This window comes from Astatotilapia calliptera, chromosome 22 (genome assembly GCF_900246225.1).
Source record: "Astatotilapia calliptera chromosome 22, fAstCal1.2, whole genome shotgun sequence".
NCBI lineage: Eukaryota > Metazoa > Chordata > Actinopteri > Cichliformes > Cichlidae > Astatotilapia > Astatotilapia calliptera.
In genome coordinates, this window is record NC_039322.1 from 24,271,829 (window position 1) to 24,296,127 (window position 24,299).

General features: G+C 42.8%; 2 protein-coding genes across 2 annotated transcripts in view; one reads left to right on the plus strand and one right to left on the minus strand.

Moving 5' to 3' along the window:
* The window catches only part of LOC113014589 (ubiquitin carboxyl-terminal hydrolase 29-like), a 264,900-nt gene that overhangs the window by 189,152 nt on the left and 51,449 nt on the right, over positions 1-24,299 (plus strand). The window lies entirely within an intron of this gene.
* Positions 669-12,266, minus strand: LOC113015264 (protein Ycf2-like). The gene is made up of 16 exons (XM_026157211.1): positions 11,460-12,266; positions 10,589-10,647; positions 10,315-10,332; positions 10,105-10,137; positions 9,952-9,987; positions 9,771-9,800; positions 9,647-9,676; positions 9,467-9,508; positions 6,675-6,704; positions 6,518-6,568; positions 6,394-6,426; positions 6,190-6,210; positions 3,026-3,769; positions 2,663-2,719; positions 2,474-2,523; positions 669-1,064 (listed from the first exon to the last, which is right to left on the minus strand). Exons 1-15 carry the CDS (start codon positions 11,468-11,470, stop codon positions 2,513-2,515), a joined length of 1,206 nt encoding a protein of 401 aa, XP_026012996.1. The 5' UTR covers positions 11,471-12,266; the 3' UTR covers positions 669-1,064; positions 2,474-2,512.

The window sequence follows — 24,299 nt, forward strand, 5'->3', positions numbered from 1 at the left end:
ACTGTTCCAACTTCTGCAATCTGGTAGAAGGTTCCGCATCTTCCGGGCAAGGACAGAGAGACTCAAGAGGAGCTTCTATCCCCAAGCCATCCGTGCCCTAAACACACACACCCGCCCTCTCACATCATCTATAATTGACTGAGACACGACTCTCTTCCAGACACTAAACCAAGGCACAATGTACATTTCAATTCCTTTAATTTTAAATATGTTTATATTGTCTATCCTGTAAAATAGTCAGATGTCTATTCACCTGCTTGCTGCTACTACTGCACATTCACCCAATGTATATACTATATATATATATATATATATATATATATATATATTATGTTCTTCCTCTACAGCCCCCCCCCCCCCCCCCCCCCCCCAATTTTTGCACATGTCGAGGAGTGTGTCAGGCTACATTTCACTGTGTGTTATACTTGTATAACTATGCATGTGACAAATAAAGAACCTTGAACCCTGCTCTACCACATGAGCCACCAGTCATCAGTTATTTTTCTAAATAATGAATAAAGCACACACTTGTTGGTCCTTTCCGATCTCAGTTCTGCTCCAGCTTCTGAACAATAATGTCACATTTTATGATAAAAATGTGTGACTGAAATCACGTCATTACTGGTTCAGGGAAGCATGCTGACTGTTGGAAGAAAGAGTCGATGAGGTTTCGACAATTCAAACTTTATTAGCAGTTCCTCTGTATACACCACTGACTGGTTTTTCACGTCCTTAAAAACATTCTCTGTAAATTAAAGAGGGACTTATGTACATGTTAATGTGTGAAATCAGACACACAAAACAGATCTGAGCTCAGCAGCTGATTTAATATTTCTGCAGACAAGAAGCTGGAAAGAGAGACACATGGCAGAAAAGAAGACAGTCAGCAGGTGAAAGACATTTCCTTTTTTAATCTGAGAAAACCAAAGAAGCCAGAGGTTAAAACAGACACTGCTAGAAAATGGGGAGAGGAAACAACAGTTGGCTGAACGTTGAAATTCATGCAGTTTAGGTTGTTGAAGTCATGGCAGCTGGATTCCACTGTGGAGGCTGTGGGCTTGGCTCTGTCAGGAAACAGCACAGAAAACCTCGGTTCACTTCATACTGCTTCACTGCTCAGTGACTGATTCAAGTCTATCTGGGATGGACTCTTCACAGTAACAATTATTACATATGGCCTGCAGCCACTCCACTCCCTTTTTCCTTCTCTATCAGGTGCTCATTCTCCTCCTATCCCTATATCCTCCTCTGTCACATCAGCCCTCTGCATGCCCCAATTTACTACACCCACAAACCTCCTCTGAGGTCTTCCTCTTTTCTTCCTATAGCTTCAACTTCATCATCCTTTATCCGATATATCCACTCTCTCATTGATTTCTAGTCCATCCTGCTCATCCTAATATCTTTAACTCCAAACCATCCATCACAGCAGGTCTCACTACTATCTTCGAAACCTTCCCTTTCATTGCTGCTGCTATGCTCTGTCACAAATCGCCCCTGATGCTTGTCTCGACCCTATCTGCACTCTCTTCTTCACCTTTCTTTGGACCACTAAGCCCAGGTATTTAAACTCATCTGCCTTCACTGTCTGTATTCCTTACATGTCTCCCTCTCATTCACATGTATTCTTGCCTTGCTTTTACTCACTTTCCTTCTCTCTGCAGAGGCATACCTGGAGAGAAGAGGCTCAAGGGAGCAGGTAGAGGATTGCATTGGGAGGTCCATGTTCTCATCCCTTAGCCTGTCCATCACCACAGTAAACAAGAAGGGCTCAGGGCAGACCTGATGTAATCCCACCCCTACCTTGAACTCACCTGTCACCCTCTGTCCTCATAAATGTCCTGCACCACCATCCTTCCCTACACATACTTCCTCATGCAGTACCATAGCTACTCTCAGCAGCTGGTGATCCACAAAGACACAGCGAACACCAACCTTCTCTATAGTTCTCTCCATCAACACTCTAAAAGCAAACATCACATCTATAGAAGCTGCAAACAGTCACACTTTCGTGAAAACAAAATTAAAAAAATGTTCCTTGAATTGGTGAAAAACGAGTCAGAGGTCTCCAAATGATGTCAGTAGAAAAGTAAAGTTTTTTTCTAATCTGTACACATTATTTTTGGAGTCAAAGGAAGTTAAATTTAGTACTAGTATAACTAGTATAAGACATACTCTAGCACTTAGATTCTAATGAGCATTTAATAACGTTAGATTGACTACATGAAAGAAATGACACATTATTGTTGAAAATGCACTTATTTTTCTCAAGATATGTCACCATCTGGTTTGTTAATGTATGGTTCCTTTAGCATGAACATTTTCAGGATCTACTCCTATGTTTTATAGGAAAAGGATACTCTGGGCTTCGGAGAACTTAAATAGGTCCCATGAAAACTAAGACTGTGTTTTCCTATAATCTGTGATTATGGAGAGGTTTGTCTCCATCAGTGAAAACAATATGGTGTGGTACCTGCAGTTGCTGAGCTCCCACAGCTCAGAGGCGAAGCATCTAACTGGTAGCTACAAGAAAACACAGATGTTCATTTTTACTTCAACAAGATGTAAAACACTTCATGTTTCCACTTTGTGCTTCTCAGAGAAGAAGTAGATTTGACTCTGTCTGAAATGTGATTGGCTGCAGATGTGATATGAAATTTACCCTGTTTGGTGACGGGGGTGGCATCATCTGATTGGTCCAGTTCACCAGCAGGTGTTGCTGTAACAAGAATAAGAATTAAGAACCTGTGGCTCCCTTCATCTGAACTTTTAGTCTTATTGTCTGTTTCCTCTAATCCCAGTTGAGATGTTCAAATGAAACTCATCTAATATCTGTGTGAATGTTTTCCTTCATTAGCATCTTAAATCTTTGTCTATTAATGACTTCAAATTCTTTAAGTTGGTCTTTGAACTCTTCAAGAGTGTTTTCGTTGTCAGCCTCTGATTTTTCACTCTGGATTTTCTGATTGTTGTTTGGGACCACATGAATTTGTGACATAAATCACACCAGTTCATCATTTTTTACCTTCAGTGGAGTCCAGACCATCATCAATTTCATCAGGTTCTTCAGTATCTGCATTTTCAGATTCATCCTTGAAATCCTCCTCCTCCTCTTCCTCCTCCTTTATCTCTTGCTCCTCCTCATTTCCTTCCTCCAGTTCCTCCCGCTGCTCCTCCTTCTCATCCGTATCTTCCTCTTTCTCTTCCTTTTCATTATCTAACTCTTCCTTCTCCTCTTCTGCCTCATCCTCCTCTTTATCCCCATCTTGCTCTTTCTCTTCATTTTCCTTCTCTAGCTCCTCCTCCTCTGGCTCGTCCTCCTCCTTATCCTCCTCTAGCTCATCCTCCTCCTCTTTCTCCTCCCCTAGCTCATCCTGCTTATCCTCCCCTAGCTCATCCTGATTATCGTTCTCTTTTTCCTCCTTCTCCTCCTCCACTTCTTTGAACTCCTCCTCATTCTCCTCTTCTGTTTCTTCCTCCTCAGCCTCTTTCTCCTCTATCTCCACCATGTCTTCAATCTCACTGTTATTCATTTGGCTGTCTTCTTCAGCTGGAGTTTCCTCTTTGCTGTCCTCTTCTATGATAGGCACCACCTCCCCCCCCTCCTCCTCCTCACTGGTATCTTTTTCACTCGTTTCATCTCCCTTCTCCTTCACTTCCTGCTCTTCATCACTCAATGCCTCCCCCCCATCTTCTTTGTCACCATTAGGTGCTGGCTCAGACTCCGTGCTGGTGTCGGCGCTGTTTTCGGGCACAGACTCTGCAGTCTCTGTGGATTGCAGATAATAATTATGTCTGTGATGAACATGAGGAATAAGCTCATTGTCCTACAACTGTGCTTACACAGAAAGTAAAAAAAAACTTTGTTATGAATCATGGATTCTGCTTCAATAAGAGCTGTAACACTCCTCATCATTTAAAACACTTCCTGAGGACGTCACCCAAAGGTTGGAAGGAGGACACATGCTGGACTGGTTTTGCTTCACGCTGCACTCCCTCATTTCTTAATGATTGACAGACCTGATGATCATCCCACCAGGTAATGTATGCCAGCTCTGAGTTGTTAATTGCTCAGATATACTCATATTAATAATCATCATATTAATAAATTAATAAATGAGCTTTTTATTGCTGACTTCCTAAAATTGACGAGACTGGCATTTGGCTTAGAAGTAAAGTGAACCTTGACATGCACATTTCTGTGGCTGACATATCAATGACATAGTCGGCACAGACCAGGACCCCTTCAGAATTTTACTTGTTAACAACTTTCCAGCAGCTACAGATGCACTACACTACTCAAGTTTGTTAAATGGGAAAAGGTGTGGTTCTTATACAGCACTTTTCTACTCTACTGGAACACTCAAAGTGCTTTAGTCAACGCATATTGTTGGGGAGTAACGGAATCCATGTACCAGCTTTACATTTTTAAATACAAAATATGAGTAACTGTTTTCCGTTACAGTTACTGCTTAAATAGGTGATAATTAGAACACAGTTACTTTGTTGAAATAAATGGATTACACGGCAGTCATTACCTGTTTCATATGTTTGGCTATCCCCTCTCTAATTTTGGTAATTCCACGCATTGTCCTAAACCCAAACAAAACATGCAATAAGAAGCTCTAATGTACGTGTCCTGTTAATGTTGGTGGTGTCAGTTACACAGTGGACCTGGAGCCAGCACAACCGAACCAGCAGTGCACGGGCAGGAATTCATTTCTTACTTGGAAATTCCGACACCACTTCACGTTTAAAGAAGAAAGGAATGGGTGAAATCTGAGCGTTCAATGCAACCCATATGGAAAAGATATATATAAATCTTATAAAGTTTGTATCTGTCTTGTGTGAAACTTGTATGAAAAGCATACAAGAGTGAAAACAGATATAAGACCCCTTGAAGAATATAAGTTTTTACTATTTCTTTTCCATATGGGGAAACTCTGTTTGCCAACAACCAAACTGCTCTCAGCGTCAAAAGACTTCAACCTAAAGAAACATCTGGAAGTAAGTTCTTTTTTAAAAACTGATGTTAGCATACTGCAACTACCTTGTAGTATATTTGATGTACTATTGCTGTGTGATTTATTACTATTACTGAAGGCTGCATTACAACCTGCTAGCTGCAAATAATCATGTGCAGCTCTGGAAGCAGACAGAAAGAAAACATATTACTGATACAGAATTTTCTTTTTCTATATGAGATCACTGCAAAAAGTGCAGCCTTGCCTAATGTCCACCCTACTGTTACTCATCTTATATTAGGTTTAAAAATCTAGTTGATATTGCTTTCAGAACTGCACATGATTACTTCCAGTTAGCAGGCTGTTAATGCTATCCATCAAGTCTAACAGTTTGCAGTCTATGAATTAACCTCAGCTAATGGCAGCTAACAATGTTAGCTGGGTGGCAAGTAGCCTTTAGTAATAGTAATAAATCACACAGCAATAGTACATTCATGTAGTTGTAAAAAGCATGACAACATATCAAGTAATCCATAATGTTGAGAATACTTTACAGATATTGAGTAACTTAATGGAATATGTCACAAACTACATTTTGGGCCATGTATTCTGTAACCTGTAGTGGAATACATTTGAAAAGTAACTTTCCCAACACTCAACACAACTTATTCACCCATTCACATCCATTCTTACAAACTCTCGTTTCTATGTCTAAGCGCTTTCACAGCCAAATTAATGAATACAGGAGTAGTTTGGAGTAGCTTTTCTTATGATGATAAACTACTTTTCTGTTAAAATATCTTACACAAGTTAAAAATAGTAGCATATACAATTACAATACAGTAGTTACTCCGGAACAGTTTGAAATTAAACAACACAAAGAGTCAAAGGAGGTTAAACAGAGACGTGTGAAGCATGTCCTGCTTTTAGGAGGAACAGTCTTTATTGCTGACTGTTATCATCCCTTTAACGCTTTGGTGTCTATCACATTGATTTTCTATTTGTTCCTCATTCCTCCAGTGTGCTATTTTTAAAAACCAAACCACGCCCTAACCTTGTGTATCAGTCTCCTCTGAAGGATCAGAAACAAAGGTAAAAATGTTTTTCCTTGTATGTTTTTAGAAAAATTTAACTTCCTTCATCTCTCAGCTTGCTTGCTTGCTCTCAGTCTCAGTCCATCAAGTTTAAGAAAGTTTAAGAAAACTAAAGACAAGAAAATATTTACCATTTGACTGTTCTGCAGCATCTATGGAGATAAACATGTGTAAAGACGTGTACAAAGTAGATTCTTTGTGCTTTGTGACATTTTAAGCAACATTTCAAAACTAGCTCCTTCCTGCATGCTTAAGCCAAACCCACCAACAAATATGAAGAGATTTCCATGCTTTACTGGGTTGTAGTCAGCTGGACAGAGAGGTGAAAACATTACCTTCAGTTTCTTCAGGAGAATCTTTAACGTCACCTGAGCAAGATATAAATAAAACTTGAGTGATGCTTTGTGTGTGTTTCATCATTTGTGTCTCAGCATGAAACAACAGACTGTCTCCTCTCACCTTCATTGCTGTCAGCTGTAACATCAGCTTCATCGCTGATGTCTGAACCACCTTACATGAAAGAAACAGAGTGAGAACAAAATCTGGGTAATTATTTGATTAATTCAGACTTCAAAGTGGATTTTAAGTTAAAATCAGCTTTATTACACTCACTGACCTGGTGGCTCAGTGGCATCAACTGAAGGAGCTGAAACACACAGAATGTTAAATGGACTGATTCTTGTATAGAGCCTTTCTACTCTCCTGGAACCCCTTAAAACATTCACATGTTCACATAAACATGCTCATCCTTAAGTGCTTTGTATTGAACATTCACACACATTCATAATGCGAATGGAGAGCAACTTGGGATTAGTATCTTGGCCAAGGATATTTGGCATAGAGACTGGAGCAGCCAGGGATCAAGCCACTGACCTTCCCATTAGTAGATGATCTGCTCTACCTCCTGCTACAGCAGTCCCATAGACAGATAGGTGAACACACACACACAGTAATTAATGAGTTAAAAAAAAAAATCTCAGGTAAAAAAAACAAACCCTTTCATCCCAGCAGGAGGTCTAGCCTTTCAAGCTTGAGTCCTCTACCAGAGGCCTTGGAGCTTGAGGGTCCTGCACAGTATCGTTGCTGTACCTAGGTTTGCACTCTTCTGGACAGAGATCTCAGATGTTGTTCCTGGGATCTGCTGGATCCACTTGCCTAGCTTTGATGTCACTGTACAGAGTGCTCTGATTACCACTGAGACCACAGTTACCTTCACCCTTCACATCTTCTAGAGTTCAGCCCAACTTTTTGTGTTCCTTCTTCCTGATGTTGCTTTTATTTCATATAGCTACATCTGATTATAGCCATCTCCATCTGCTTCCTGCTTCTGCTTCCTCTGCGCTCTATTTATGCACTGCCTGCTGGCATCTTACAGTGGCTTGCAAAAGTATTCGGCCCCCTTGAACTTTCCCACATTTTGTCACATTACAGCCACAAACATGGATCAATTTTATTGGAATTCACGTGAAAGACCAATACAAAGTGGTGCACACGTGAGAAGTGGAACGAAAATCATACATGATTCCAAACATTTTTTACAAATAAATAACTGCAAAGTGGGGTGTGCGTAATTATTCAGCCCCCTTTGGTCTGAATGCAGTCAGTTGCCCATAGACATTGCCTGATGAGTGCTAATGACTAAATAGAGTGCGCCTGTGTGTAATCTAATGTCAGTACAAATACAGCTGCTCTGTGACGGCCTCAGAGGTTGTCTAAGAGAATATTGGTAAATGGACTTGTTCTTATATAGCGCTTTTCTACTCTTCTGAGCACTCAACGCACTTTACACAACTTGTGCATTCACACAAGCATATTGTTCTAAGTGCTTTCTAAGTAACATTCACACTCCAATGGATACATCGGAGAACAATTTGGGGTTAATATCTTGCCCAAGGATATATGGCATGCGGACTAGGTGAAGCCAGGAATCGAACCACCAACCTTCCAATCAGTAGATGACCTGCTCTACCAACTGAGCTACAGCCACCCAATATTGGGAGCAACAACACCATGAAGTCCAAAGAACACACCAGACAGGTCAGGGATAAAGTTATTGAGAAATTTAAAGCAGGCTTAGGCTACAGAAAGATTTCCCAAGCTTTTAACATCCCACGGAGCACTGTTCAAGCGATCATTCAGAAATGGATGCAATATGGCACAACTGTAAACCTACCAAGACAAGGCCGTCCACCTAAACTCACAGGCCGAACAAGGAGAGCGCTGATCAGAAATGCAGCCAAGAGGCCCATGGTGACTCTGGACGAGCTGCAGAGATCTATAGCTCAGGTGGGGGAATCTGTCCATAGGACAACTATTAGTCGTGCACTGCACAAAGTTGGCCTTTATGGAAGAGTGGCAAGAAGAAAGCCATTGTTAACAGAAAACCATAAGAAGTCCCGTTTGCAGTTTGCCACAAGCCATGTGGGGGACACAGCAAACATGTGGAAGAAGCTGCTCTGGTCAGATGAGACCAAAATGGAACTTTTTGGCCAAAATGCAAAACGCTATGTGTGGCAGAAAACTAACACTGCACATCACTCTGAACACACCATCCCCACTGTCAGATATGGTGGTGGCAGCATCATGTTCTGGGGGTGCTTCTCTTCAGCAGGGACAGGGAAGCTGGCCAGAGCTGATGGGAAGATGGATGCAGCCAAAAACAGGGCAATCTTGGAAGAAAACCTCTTGGAGTCTGCAAAAGACTTGAAACTGGGGCGGAGGTTCACCTTCCAGCAGGACAACGACCCTAAACATAAAGCCAGGGCAACAATGGAATGGTTTAAAACAAAACATATCCATGTGTTAGAATGGCCCAGTCAAAGTCCAGATCTAAATCCAATCGAGAATCTGTGGCAAGATCTGAAAACTGCTGTTCACAAACGCTGTCCATCTAATCTGACTGAGCTGGAGCTGTTTTGCAAAGAAGAATGGGCAAGGATTTCAGTCTCTAGATGTGCAAAGCTGGTAGAGACAGACCCTAAAAGACTGGCTGCTGTAATTGCAGCAAAAGGTGGTTCTACAAAGTATTGACTCAGGGGGCTGAATAATTACGCACACCCCACTTTGCAGTTATTTATTTATAAAAAATGTTTGGAATCATGTATGATTTTCATTCCACTTCTCACGTGTACACCAGTTTGTGTTGATCTTTCACGTGGAACTCCAATAACATTGATTCATGTTTGTGGCTGTAATGTGACAAAATGTGGGAAAGTTCAAGGGGCCGAATACTTTTGTATGCCCCGCTGTGATGTGCAGGATTGGGCATATAAAGCCTCTGTCACAGCTCTACGCTGAGCCAGAGGATCAGTCAGCTGCGTTTGTGTCTGACCAGATGTGCAGATTCTCATTCCTCCTTCTTTGTCTGGACATAAAACAGTAGACCTGCTCCTAAAACCTTCATCTCACCTTCATCGCTGTCAGTCATGGCAACACCTTCATCGCTGACATCTGAATCAATATACAGAAAAAACATGGTAGAGTTTGGATTAAGCGATGCAATGATGAACTGAATCACAGCTGTAATCTGGATAAGATTTATTTTAAATTAAGAATGAAAAAAAAAATTACACTCCCTCCTCCACTGACCTGGTGACCCAGTGGCATCAACTGAAGGAGCTGAAGCACAGAGAGAGAGAGAGGAAGCGAAGGACAGGTAAGCACACGGACAGGTAAGCAAACAGCTAAGCAGAAAGATGAATAGAAAAGTTACCTTCAGTTTGCTCTTCACTTTCATGAACATCTGAGGAAACAGAAAAAGAATTATGTGTGTGTGTGTGTGTGTGTGTGTGTGTGTGTGTGTGTGTGTGTGTGTGTGTGTGTGTGTGTGTGTGTGTGTGTGTGTGTCTCTAGTGTGAAGTGTAAACAATGTGAAGTGTGTGTTGTATTGTTACCTGGCTCTGTTGTGACAGGTTCACTTGTCCTGCCACCTGAAAACAAAATCAACAGAATGAACAATAGTGTGTGTGTGCGTGTGTGTGTGTGTGTGTGTGTGCGTGTGTGTGTGTGTGTGTGCATGTGTGTGTGTGTGTGTGTGCGCGCACTACCATTCAGGTGCTCCAACAGAGGCAGAATTCTCTCTGGAACAGAAAAAAAAAAACCACTTTCATATATCGACCTCTGAGGTCTATAGGTGGTACTCCAGCCACCACTCACCACCTCGGACACAGACTGAACACTGATTTAAATTGAATTGTTTTTGAAACGGCAGGATCAAAGGTCAAATCTTTAACTAATGCAAGCGACCTTATATTTACCATCTTCTGAGTTTCTCTCTGGAAGGAAAAGAAATGAAGACATCAGACACACTGACCACATGTTTCATATCAAACATGCCACATGTAAAATCATAACTGATGACTACGGGCTTTTAATACTAATGACCCTTAATTAGGTCACTACAGTTAATTCAATCTGTAAAATAAATCTGTAAAAACACTTGAATTGTTAAATAATTATAATTTCATATGAAAATACAGACTGATAAACGTGATTGATTAATGATATGATGATAATGATGTCATGGCTTACTCTGGACTGGAGCTGCAAGTGAAACAGCAACAAGCGCAAAGAGCAGCAACACAGTTGACCTGCAAAACACACACACACACACACACACACACACACACACACACACACACACACACACACACACACACACACACACACAATTTTCGTTGCAAAGTGTGATTTGACTGCAGCCTGTTTGCATAATTTGACTATCTTGGTAAAAACATGAAGAACAAAAGCTTTTCGATGAATCGGTTGCTGTGGTTTTGACATGTTTTCGATGTTTTTGCTAATAGTCTAAATGGAAATTTAAAGCTAAACGTAAATCTGAACCCAGAATAGGGACAGATTTATCAGGAAATCTAATCAAAAGCCATAATTTTAGGACTTCTCTCTCAACACAACTGCAGGAAAGAAACTAAAGAACATGAAGTGATGAATGCCAGGTGATCAATCTCAGGTTAAATGACTGGGCTCCTTTGTGTCTCCTCTTCAGAAACACACAAAGCATCTATTCTTTACCAACATATAGCGAGCCAGCGCGGAGAACCTTTAAGGATCAGTGTGTTACTGTTGGTAAGAGGAAACAGGATTTATTCAGCCAGCAAACAACCGAACACGGCCTGAACTCAGACAGCAGCACCACACAGAGCCAGACTTCACGCTGTAGTTGACTTTGAAATTATTTCACCTCTCTTTGTTACTGTACAATGTGAATCAGATCAAAGGTTGAAAAGGAGCTCTTGAAAAACTCTGAGTCATCAGCTTCATGATTTTTTCCAGGCAGAGAGCAGGAGTGCCTCTTGAGCTTTGTGAAACCATTTAAAGCGGTTCAAAGTTTGAAGACAGTCTTGACCCAGCAGGCTCATGTGTAGCTAAAGAATGAACTCACCGCTGCAGCATGTCGGTAATCCGCAGGTTGATGGAAGCTCTGATCAGGTGAAACTTAAGTGTATTTAAACTCGACTGAAAGAGAGCAGCAGCTTTTTATACTCCTCCTCTTCCTCCTCCTCCTCCTCTGCTCCCTCCTCCGATCACCTGGGCATCTGCACAGACTCACTTTGAGCTTCTTTAAAAGTGCCCTGTTTACATTCAGAGCACAGAATTAAATCCAAATTATTCTAGACCCTGTGGTGAATCAGCACGAAAAGCAAAGAGATGCAGGGTTAGAACAGAACAGCATTCACTTATTGTTCATAATGAAACCAAAGTGGTGGTCTCAGAGCTTCTGCTTCCTGTGTGTTTTCCTTTAAATGACCCTTGGACTCTCGCACCAGCATGACTTTGTTCATCATTAAACTGAACTCCAGTTAATGAAGCCTTTAACTCGTTTCTCCTTGCAGAATGTTTTTTCATGTTTTCTCAACTTCAACTCCTCGTGCTTTCGTCTGATCAGCATTAAATTACTCTGAGCTGATTGTTATCGCAGCACCAACGTTTGAAACGTAACGCTGAGACAAAGCATTGTAACCACGTCTAACTGTTCCACCAGGAAATGTACAGAGATGTGTGTGTGAGCATGTGTGTGTCTGGAATGAATATGTCCTCAGACATGAACCGGTTGGACCACAAAAACAAAGAGCGTCTTCTTTTCCTCTTCACGTCTGTATTGTTGATCTTTTGTTTTTAGATCTTTTTATGAATCTGTATATTCATTTCTGCCCTCAGGAATTCGCATGATAAGGTGGGGCCAGGTTTCACAATGAGCACACCCAAAACCCTGATTGGGACCCACACCCAGTTTCACACCTTGGCTCAGGGGATTAGAGGATCATCAGGGGATCCTTTTGTCCCTCTGTGGAAGGATACTCCCACTAGGTTTAAATCTGGGACTCCCCACCATTTGACCTTAGAACTGAAGAAGCTTCTCGGATGAGAGGTGAAACGTCTTCAAGCAACTTAAATAAGTCCAGACGCTTTTCTTTGCAAGCTCCTTTGACTATGAATCTGTATAGAAACTATTTTTTTGGCTGGACTGGTACTTGTATAGTAAGTGTCTAAGCAAGGTATCTTACATTCACGCACACTCAGAGTTCAGTAGTTGCCCTAGCTGGAGATCAAACTACCAACCTTTCAATTGTTAGATGACCTGCTCTCCCTCTATCCAAAAGTTGTTTTATAATTTTAAATGGTTACAATGAGTTCTGAGTTCCAGTGTTCAAAAGAAGTGAAAGAATGAACTTGTTTGACTTTGAGACACTCCTTGTAAGCTTTAACATGACCACTGTTGCAGCATGAAAGAGTGCTAGCTCTGTTAAAACAAAGAGCAGGCGCTCACAGTGTGGGTGAACAAATATAGTTATCCTGCAGTGCTGATTATGCAAACATGATGTCAGAGTAGCTGACTACAGATTTGGCAATAACTGTGTGGTAGGCGTGGTCTCTGTGAAAACATTTTATTTACTGTGAATTATCCTCATGAGTCATGAATTCATCCATGCAGCCAGCTAGTCACACTTCTGGAACCTAGTTGCACCAGATTCCAGACGAGCTTACAGTCAGCACACCAGGACTGAAAAAAAAGGTGAGCTTTTTAATTCAGAAACTTTCTAGTGAAAACTGGGTCTAATTAAGCAGAAACATTCCAACTTTGATGGAGCCGGTCCTATTTCTAGAAATCTGGCCAAATATATAATTACACAGGGTACAGGCTTCATTCTTAATACTGACAATGGTTTGCCCAATCAAATCTCTTACCACAACTGGCTCCTTACCTAACTTCCCGTTGTACTTGTGTACTTTGTACAACAGACTGTAGTGTTGAAGTGGTTGAAAAGCTGAAAAGCTGAGAGAAAGAAAGAAACTAGAAACAGATGCAGAAACATGTAACTTTAGCAGCTGCATAGTCAACAGTAGCACCAACAACAACTAATATAAAGCCCTTGCCATCACAAGAGGCAGCTGTTGCTAACATTAGCTATGAAGAAGTGCTGGATGAGGAACAGCAGTCCCAATAAAAGAGTGAGGAAAAGACAGAGGAAGGTAAAATTAATATGGTAAGAAAATAGATGAAGGGACATAATTAGGAAGAAAGAAATTCATGTAAAATAAATGGCCAATAGCACTCTAGCCAGGCTGACAAAAAGTCAGAACACTATTGAGAGAACCATTCTTTTAACATTAACTAGAAATGGCTTCACAAATAAAATTTTAAGCATTAGAGAAAACTCATAACAATCTCACAGACACAACATAATGTACAGCTGCTTTCAATGCCATTGATATTTATTTAGATTTTTTTTCTCCAGTTGATCTTTTTGTCACACACTGTTTCAGGTTTAATTAATATTCTTTGATTTATTGTTGTTCATGGTTCTGCTTGTGCTTTAATAGTTTCTAATCCCTAGGTTACTGTTCTTCCTCTGTATTCTACGTTTCACATCTAGTCTCCTTTGTCTTAATGTTCATTTGTCTCCTCATTTCTAGTTTCCCAGGTTCTAGTTTCCTACACTCTTAGATCTTAGTTTCTAGTTTCCTGTGTTAGGTTTTTGTTTCCTCTCTTAGTTTACCCCTCTTGTGTTCTGAGTCCAGCAATTGGGTCCTCGTCCTGCCTACCACAGCACTAACCCTGACACTTCTGATCTAACTTCAGTAATTCCTTCCTCCAAACCATCAACATGTCTGTTAGACCCCTACCTTTATCAGTCCTACCATTAATTAATGCTTCAATCTTAAATATGATCAACCTACCTCTATTAATCGGCTAAGTACCGCAGGCCTTCAAGCTAGCAGTAGTTAGAATAGCTAAAGTTATTGTAACAAGGACCCGGGCGCAGCCCTCATTGTAGCAGGAGACTTTAACAAAGCGAACCTCAGACAAGTCATGCCAAACTTTTACCAGCATGTTTACCACACCCGGCTGTTGGGAAGTCTGACCACAACGCCATCTTCCTCATTCCCCAGTATAAACAAAGCATACAGAGGGAAGACGTGACCACGAAGGAAGTAAAACGGTGGACTGCCCAATCAGAAGCTACGCTACAGGACGCACTCAACGACGTAGACTGGGACATGTTCAGAGCATGCGCAGTCGACATCAACGAGTTTACGGAAGTAGCAGTATGCTTCGTCAATATGCTAGCGGAGGAGATTATCCCCACTGCGAGAGTCACCACATTCCCAAACCAGAAACCGTGGATGGACAGATCGATCCGCACTGCAGTAAACGCCAGGACCGCCTCCTACAACGCGGGTCTCGCCACTGGCGATATGAGCGCCTACAAAGCGGCCTCATACGGCGTGCGTATCACTTTGTATCACTTTGTGCCACAAATCACCAGTCATTATACTTTAGGGCTATAACAGCAGCATATAAAGGTATGGTAGAGGGTGTGAATAGTGTTGAGGTGCTGCAGAGAGCAGCCTGAGGAATGTGGCCATGCAGCTAACTCCGGTCTGACTGCTCAATCCCAGCCACAGGAAATTCCTTACAAGTCAGTAAAGGTGATATCAAACTGTTTCCGTGCAGAAGATTTAACAACAGTTAAGCTAAGACCTTACTGATGGTTCCTGTGGCTTACAGCTAGAGGAGACGGGGATCGATCCCCCAACCTTCCCACCGGTGGCGCTGCTGTGCTAACCAGCTAGCAGGTGTGTTCACTTACATCTTCAACGAGTCCCTGGCGAAGTCTGTGGTCCCCACATGCTTCAAAAGATCCACCATCATCCCTGTGCCCAAGAACAGCAAACCCTCATCCCTGAACGATTACCGGCCAGTTGCACTGACCTCGGTAGTAATGAAGGTGTTTGAGAGGCTGCTGAAGAACATCATCTCCTCCTCCATCCCAGACACCACAGATCCGCTGCAGTTCGCCTACAGATCCAACAGATCCACAGAGGATGCCATCGCCCACGTCCTACACACCACTCTCAGCCACGTGGACAAGAAACAGGGTAACTATGTGCGAATGCTGTTTGTTGATTACAGTTCAGCGTTTAACACAATAGTGCCCTGCAGACTGTTCACAACGCTGAGGGATCTGGGACTTAACAGCCGTCTGTGTGCATGGGTGTTGGACTTCCTCACTGGCAGAACTCAGGTGGTGAGGGTGGGCAGGTGCTTCTCCAACAGCATCACCATCAACACAGGAGCACCTCAGGGATGTGTCCTCTCGCCACTGCTCTACTCCCTCTACACTTCAGACTGTGTGGCCACCCATGGCTCCAACACCATTGTGAAGTTTGCTGACGACACAGTGATGTTGTGTGCCATCTCCAACAACGATGAGGTGGCCTACATGGATGAAGTGAAGAATCTGGCATCGTGGTGCCAGGACAACCACCTCCAGCTGAACGTCAGCAAGACCAAGGAGCTGGTGGTGGACTTCAGAAGGGGTCAGCACAGAGACTACAAGCCCATTATCATCAATGGAGCTCCAGTGGAGAGGGTGCAGTCCTTCAAGTATCTTGGTGTCCACATCTCCTCAGACCTGACATGGGCTGCCCACATTCAGCTCCAGACCAAAAAGGCTAGGCAGCGCCTGTATCACCTACGACAACTGAAGAAGTTCAGGGTCTCTCCAAAGATCCTCAGGATTTTCTATACAGGCACTGTGGAGAGCATCCTCACACAGAACATGACATCGTGGTTCGGGAACAGCTGTGTGAAGGACCAAAAAGCTCTCCAGAGAGTGATCCGTACAGCAGAACGCTGCTGCAGGATTGCTCTCCCCCCGCTTCAGGACACCTACACCAGGAGATGCCGGACTAGAGCAGCGCAGATACTGAAGGACCCGTCCCATCCTGGCAACAAACTGTTCCAACTTCTGCAATCTGGTAGAAGGTTCCGCATCTTCCGGGCAAGGACAGAGAGACTCAAGAGGAGCTTCTATCCCCAAGCCATCCGTGCCCTAAACACACACACCCGCCCTCTCACATCATCTATAATTGACTGAGACACGACTCTCTTCCAGACACTAAACCAAGGCACAATGTACATTTCAATTCCTTTAATTTTAAATATGTTTATATTGTCTATCCTGTAAAATAGTCAGATGTCTATTCATATTAATGTACAGAATTCACCTGCTTGCTGCTACTACTGCACATTCACCCAGTGTATATACTATATGTGTGTATATATATATAACGTTCTTCCTCTACACCCCCCCCCCCAATTTTTGCACATGTCGAGGAGCGTGTCAGGCTACATTTCACTGTGTGTTATACTTGTATAACTATGCATGTGACAAATAATAAAGAACCTTGAACCTTGAACCCTTGTAGCACTTTGGCCACCCTTTCCAGCGCAACACCTTGACACACAGCAGATGAATGTGTTTTCTCTTTCACACTTTTTATTCTTATTTTTGTGACTCTACATTTAATCGGCGTGTTCACTCAGCTCAACCCTTGCCCATCCGTCACTTTCTCTGCCTTGGACAGATCCGCCTTCTCCAGGCCCCCAGCAGCTGCTAAAATAAGGAGAGAAAAAACATTCTGTTAGTAAAGACCCTGCAATAATACAGAGAAAACCCCAACGATCATTTGACCCTCTACCAGCAAGCACTTTGGCAACAGTGAGGAGCGAAAAACTCCCTTTTAACAGAGAGGAACCTGACAGTGTTAGTCATGTACAGTAAAATACAGGGGTGAAAGTCTGATTTGAGCATAGTCAGATTTATTTATTGAAGTTAAAAAGAGAAGTTTTTTTTATATTTGTGTTGTTTCTTTGAACTTCAACCTTTGTTTAGTGGCCACGATGAGCTTTGAAAATTAAAACAGAAAACCAAAAATCTGGCTTTTCAGATTCAGTCGAGTTCAACTGAGGACAAAAAACAGCAAAACACAAAGAAAGCCATAAATCTGCTACTGCAGACTGTGTATCTGTGTATGTGTGTGGGCGTGTCTGTGTGTATGTGTGTGTGTGTGTGTGTGTGCAAGGGCATGCTAACAGCCTCTAATGAGCTCTGTGTTCACTTCACTTTGATAATCAACTGAACAGCACCAGAAACTGTTTTAAACCAAACAATGAAGTTCAAATAAACTTTATTAACACAACATCTTTGTTCCAAAACGAAACAAGAATGTAATTAACCAGATTAATTGTAAATAAATCCATGCATGTTTTATTGGTATCAGGTCATAGTGTCACTGACATCCTGATTGACACATTAAATATTACATTAAATGATAAATGTGCACGTGAACTGTTTACTCACATTACAGGCAGAGCTGCACATCCTCAATCTTTTCAGGATCTGGAGGTTTGACTGGAAAGTTCCATCAGGCACCTGAGTTCCTTGGTCTCCACCCCTGGGTGGAGCCATCATCCCTCCTGCAGTCCTGCACACCTTAGGCTGATTCTGGGTAATCAGGTTGAGGATTTAAGCTCCACTGAGCCTCTTCTTCAACACCAGTTTGTCAATGACCTCGCATTGTTTTCCAGGACCTTCTTTGCCACTGCCTTCAACCCCCAGAGCTCCTCGGATTAACCTCGCATTCTGGGGCAATACAAAGGACCTCACCTGCCTGCCCTCCGGCCACCACTCACCACCTTGGACACAGCAGAACTCAGGTCAGCCAGCCTTTGCCACTACTCACCTGGATCCTCACCACCTCTCCCTCAAAGCCAAGGTTACCCCAACTATCCATAAGCATTATCAGTCATAACCACCTCTGCTAAATACCCTATGCTTGCCGCCTTCTTAACCCCGTTCTTTTTTTCTTCCCAGACGCACTCCGTCCCCGTCGCTACCTGCCAATTCCCCGTTCACCCCACTGACCCACGGCCACACCATTAGCAACACTTTGCCACAAATTCACCTGTTGATCTAATAAACAAACACTGTAAAACGTGCGAGCCGTCTCTGTTGTGGTTATCTGCGTTTGAGTCCAATTTAGCTATCGGCCTGTGGCCATTGTGACAAATCTCACCTAAAAACTAAATGTTTTGGTAGTGACCTCTGAACTTTTCCAAGTCAAAGACTGATCATGTTTCAGAAATATGTTAAACAATGCCAGCTTTACAAAATGGAAGGTATTACTTTGAAGATGAAGCTTCATACTGTCTCTGTCATGAAGTCTTCCTGCTGGGAAGCACCAAATAAAGTACACTAAATGAACACCAAATAAGACCTGTTTATGGTAATATGTTAATGCAAGGTGTCCAAATCCAATATAAGTAAAGTAAGCACTTGCAGACAGGTAGAACTGAGTTGTTTCTGTGCCAATAAAGGTCAGTTTGTTTCATGTATTTAGATTTCAGCAGGAGCCTGTAGGCATTATCTCTGGCTCTCTTCCACAGCATGTCGTTTGTCATATCTTCCTTCTCTCACCCCAACCGGTCACTCCCTAAGCCTGGTTTTGCCAAAGGTTCTTTCCTGTTAAAAGGGAGGTTTCCTTTCCCACTGTCGCCAAAGTGCTTACTGATAGGGGGTCATATGATTGTTGGGTTTTTCTCTTCATGTAGTATTTTAGGGTCTACCTTAAAATATAGGCTGTGGTGGACCACTAGAGAGCTCCACTCACACCCAGTGTTGAGGAAGTGTGTTGCTGTGTTTTGTGGTGCGATATGTTCAGTTGATGTGAGAAGAGGAATAAAGCAGGAGTGAGAACTAAGAGCTCCGTGTCATCTGTGCTTACCTCCACATTGGTGACCCCAGACTCGAACATGCTACAGGTCGTGGATGATGCTGGCTCCGCTCTGGATGCATCAGCAGCCGTCGGTCCACCACCTCCTGCTGCAGCTGCAGCTGCTTTTGCTGTGGCGCTGAAGCTACCGGACTTTTGGCTCCACGATCTGCCGTCGTGGTTCGTGCAAGTGGAGGCTCAGTTTGCCCTTCACGGCATCTCGGCTGACGACATGAAGTATCACCATGTGGTGGCCTTGCTGGACCCGCTAGCCACCCATCGCGCGATGACCCTCCTCTGGGACCCACCCGCTCAAGGGAAATACGCTGTCCTTAAGGGGCTGCTTCTTCGGCATATGCCCTCTCCGACACAGAGCGTGCCGAAAAGCTTCTCTCCTTCTCAGGCCTGGGTGGTGGCACGGCTCTGGAGCTCATGGAGAACATGTTGTCCTTACTCGGACCGGATGATGGAGGATACCTCTTCGCCCACCTCTTCCTCCGACAGCTGCCGTGAGAGTTGTCCTCACACCAGACCGGCCACCTCTCTCCTATAAGCCGCTTCGTCCCCTCCAGTGATGCGACCGATCACTGCAGTGTCGTCCGCGAACTTCAAAATTATGTTGTCTTTGTTGGAGGCGACACAGTCATGGGTGTACAGGGTGTAGAGGATGGGGCTGAGGACGCAACCTTGTGGGATGCCAGTGTTTGTAATAATGCTGGCTGAAGTCCTGTTGCCGATCCTGACAGACTGAGGCCTCTCAGTCAAAACGTCCTGTAGCCAGTCACATAGGGCGGGGTGCAGGCCGAGTGTTGCCAGCTTGTGAGTGAGTTTGTGTGGGATAACAGTATTGAAAGCGGCGCTGTAATCAACAAAAAGTACCCTGATTCTTTGTTTTACAGGTGGGAGAATGAATAGTGAAGGGCAGCAGCGATAGTGTCTGACGTGGACCTATTGGACCGGTAGGCATATGGCAGGAGGTCCAGAGTGTCTGTGATGCTGCTCTGGATGTAGGCCAGCACCACTCTCTCAAAACACTTCACAATGATTGGAGTGAGTGCAACTGGTCTATAGTCGTTCAGGCAGGTGGCTGGGCTTGTCTTGGGGAGAGGGATGATGGTTGTAGTCTTGAAGCATGTGGGGACAGTGTTCTGGCTGAGGAAGAGGTTGAAGATGGAGGTAAGAACCTCCGCCATCTCATTGGCACATGATTTAAGAGCCCATCCCGGGATGTTGTCTGGTCCTGCTGCCTTGCGGGGGTTGATCCTCCTCAGGGCTTTGTGCACCTGGTCTATTGTGACCGCTGGCGGGGGTGGGTAGTCTGGGGGTTCTGGCAGGTCTGGAAGACATGGGGGGTCGGGGAGGTCTGGGGGGTCTGAAGGGTCTGGGAGGTCTCGAAGCGGGTGTAGAATGCATTGAGATCATCCAGAAGACTGCCTGTAGAGCTGATGGTGCTGGTGGTGACCCTATACTCTGTGATGTGCTGCAGGCCTTGCCACATCCGCCTGGGGTCAGCAGAAGAGTAGAAGCCATCCAGCTTCTCTCTGTACTCCGATGCCCATAGAACTCCACTGCGTTCACTGTATGACGGGCCGTACAGGGTTATTAAACAAAGTCCAAAAACATTTCCTTTTGGACTTTGGAGGTCGGCAGGAGGTTGTCTCTGTTGAATCACCTAAGCCTGCGCATGTTCTGCAGGATGATCAGGTGGTTCCGGCCCAGGCCCCGCCGCGGCCGCCCACCTACCACCAGGCTGATGGATTCTGTTTTTTCCTTTAGGAGAACCCCACACTCACACCCAGTGTTGAGGAAGTGTGTTGCTGTGTTTTGTGGCGCGATATGTTCAGTTGATGTGAGGAGAGTAATAAAGCAGGAGTGAGAACTAAGAGCTCCATGTCATCTGTGCTTACCTCCACAGGCTGTTGTTGTGATTTGGCACTGTATATATACAATTTAATTCAACTGAAGAGCTAAGAAAAATATCTTACATGTAGCAAGTGAAAAGAAAACATGTTAGAACCAACACAGGAAACAGATGTGTCAGGTAGAGTGGTCAGAGGCTGCCCAATGAGAGAACCAAAAACAGAGCGCATAGGAGAGAAGCATGTATAGCTCAGAGAGGACCTACAGAAACAAAGCCTTCAGTCAAGGAATCCAAAGGCTGAGAGACCAACGGGAACCAAAGCGATGAAGAGAAACAGGAAGACAGAAAGGAAACAAAAAACAACTTTTGTCACTTTCCAAAGACTCCTTCTGTCTGTCCTCAGTAGTTCATAGTGAATCTGGAAAATTTGCAGCTCTGTCCTCCTGAGCTGTTCTCAGAAAAATTATTTATTAGATTTATTCTAGTGATCTCGAGGCTGCAGACAGTATAACTGTGAATTATTCTGGTGCATTAAATTTCTTTCACCTTTAAGTTTTGGAATTTTGATTTTAGTTTTGGTGTCAGATATCTGTGTAAACTTATTTTGTGCTGTTTGCTGTGGGTACTTGTGTGTATTATTAGTCTGTATAAACACTGCTGATTGTACTGCTGTGTGTCTTAGCCAAGACCCACTTATCAAGAGATTTTTAATCTCCGGAGATAAAAAACAAACAAACAAACAAACAAAAAAAAAAACTGAGTCTTGTAACTGAGAAGCCTGAGTGTGTTTTGAACACCCTGTAGATCTGAAATGATGTTAGAAACCCGGATCACAGCCAGACTCTCCCTGTCTGTTGCTACCTTCACTGATAACACACTGCAAGCATGTGGAGAGGCTATTGATTCGTTTCTGCAGCAACAACCATCAAGCAAACAAGCATGTTTAAAAACCAGCACACAGACACACAGTGTAAACCCCCATTTGCCACGTGAGACTCCCTGAATCCTTCCATTTTCATTTTTCCTCCCCCGGGAGGTGCTACAGGTTGCCTCAGGGACTGTATGAAAGAGGTAATATCTTGTTAAACAACCCATGAGTACAAACCATGAACCTCTGATATATGTATATACATATAAATGCAGAACATACCACACATTAATTATTTTCTATTTCCTTGTGTCTCATGGGGAATGTCCCTCCTCCAATGAGTTCCCTTTTTAGCTCTGATAAGTGGTTGACTGGTTATAATACAGTGCTTTTCTGTGACTGAGCACACTACACAACTTGCCTCATTCACACAAACACTTTTTGCTATGCTTTTTCAATGTAAGTGTTACTCCTATAGATGCATCGGGGATCAACTTGAGGTAAGTATCTTGCCAAAGGAGATGTGGCATGTACAGCAGCCAAGGATCGAACCACCTTCCAATTAGCAGATGACCTGCTCTACCTCCTGAACATGCCACCAGTAACACTGTGAGGAACACCTCTTCAGGATTTTTTTTATGTCTGGTAACACAATACATAACATAAATATATAAAACTAAAATTACTTGTTAAATAATCATCTTTGCTTTAAACTCTAATAGGGTGATACCGTACAATGAGGTCATTAAGATAAAATGATTATTGAAGACCTTGTATGTAATGAGAAGGATTTTAAATTTGATTGTGACTGTGGATTTAACAGGGAGCTAATGAACAAAAGACATTATAGGAGAAATATGCTCTCTCTTTCTAGTCCCTGTCAGTACTCTTGCTGCAGCTGTAGCTGCAGATTTTGGATCAACTGAAGGCTTTTCAGGGAGATTTCTATGACATACTGATAATAACGTGCTACAATAGCCCAGTAGCCTAGAAGTAATAAATGCATGAACTTCTAATTTTAGAAATATAAACACAATAAAGCAGACTTACCTATTTATTTAATATGCGCATTGAAGGACATATTCTGGTCACAAATGACTCCAATATTCCTCACCGTGTTACTGGAGGCTACGGTAATGCTATCCAGAGTAAGTATTTGGTTAGGTACTATATTTCTGAGAGGGCTAGGTACAATATCCTCAGTTTTAATTGCATTTAGAAGCAAAAAAATATGAGGTCACCCAGGTCTTTACATCTTTAAAATATTTCTGTAGTTAAACTAATCTGTATGTGTTATCTGGCTTCATGGATAAATAAAGTTGGGTATCATCGGCATAGCAGTGAAAATTTATGCCATGCCTTCTAATGATGCTGCCTAAGGGAAGCATGTATAATGTAAACAGAATTGATCCTAGCACAGAACCCTGTGGAACACCATTATTAACCTTAGTGTGTGAAGAGGACTCTCCATTTACATGAACAAATTGGAGTCTGTTAGATAAACCACTGTAGCACAGTACCTATAACAGCTACAGCATCACAAGGTCCACAGTTCATGTTCAGTTTAACTTTATTTAAATCTGATAAATGAAACAATCAAAAGAAATTCCCATCACAAATGTTTAAATGTTTCAGGAACACACATATAAAAGAAAGAATAAAAACAGCAAAGAGCAGGTTTAATACTCCGAGGTCTGCTTGATCCAGGGGTCAAAGCTAATGAAATACATTAGGGCCAAAGATAAAACTTGGTCTGACACTTCATGGTTGACCTGCTGTGGTTCTTAAATGCTTCCACTTTGCAATAACAGTAGTACATTACAGATGACACAGAACATCTAAAGGGAAGAAATTCTGACTTGTTGCAAATGTGGTATCCTGATGTAGTGGTATACTTAAATTCAGTTCTTTGGAATGAGCCATTCTTTCACAAATGTTTGTAAAGGCAGACTGCATGGCTAGATTACATACACCTGTGATAACGGAATTGAAAACACCTGAATTAAAAAGATGAAGATTTTCACACCTGCTGTGTTCATTCCAGTTAAATTGAGCTCTGTTTCGTTTTCCTCCTTACACAGAGTAAACATACAGTCAATCAAGCACCTAGCCGTAAAATTAATCCAAGTTCCCCATGTTAATCACTGGGCAAGAACCCAAAACCTTCTTCCTGTTCTTACATTTCTTGCTCCTGCCCCAAACATCTGGCAGCCAAGCAGACTGCCAAGGTTGTCACGCGGTTTGACAAATTTTGTTTTCTCTGAATTTTTTCTGTGTGAAAAGAAAAGACATCGTGTCTTTCGTGTATTTGTTTTTTGTAAGCCAAATTTTTACAACTTCTGATTCAGAGCACAATAATAATGTTAAATATTTTAAAACACCTTAAGAGTCTAAGTGGACCAATACTTTTTTTCCGTGAAGTTTACCTGCAG

What these genes read in the sequence shown, in the direction of transcription:
- LOC113015264 (XM_026157211.1), bottom strand. An exon ending in TACAGCTGACAGCAATGAAG is followed by an intron (nt 6,427 to 6,517) that starts GTGAGAGGAGAC and finishes TATCTTGCTCAG; the next exon opens with GTGACGTTAAAGATTCTCCT. An exon ending in TGGTCTGGACTCCACTGAAG is followed by an intron (nt 2,720 to 3,025) that starts GTAAAAAATGAT and finishes TTCTTGTTACAG; the next exon opens with CAACACCTGCTGGTGAACTG.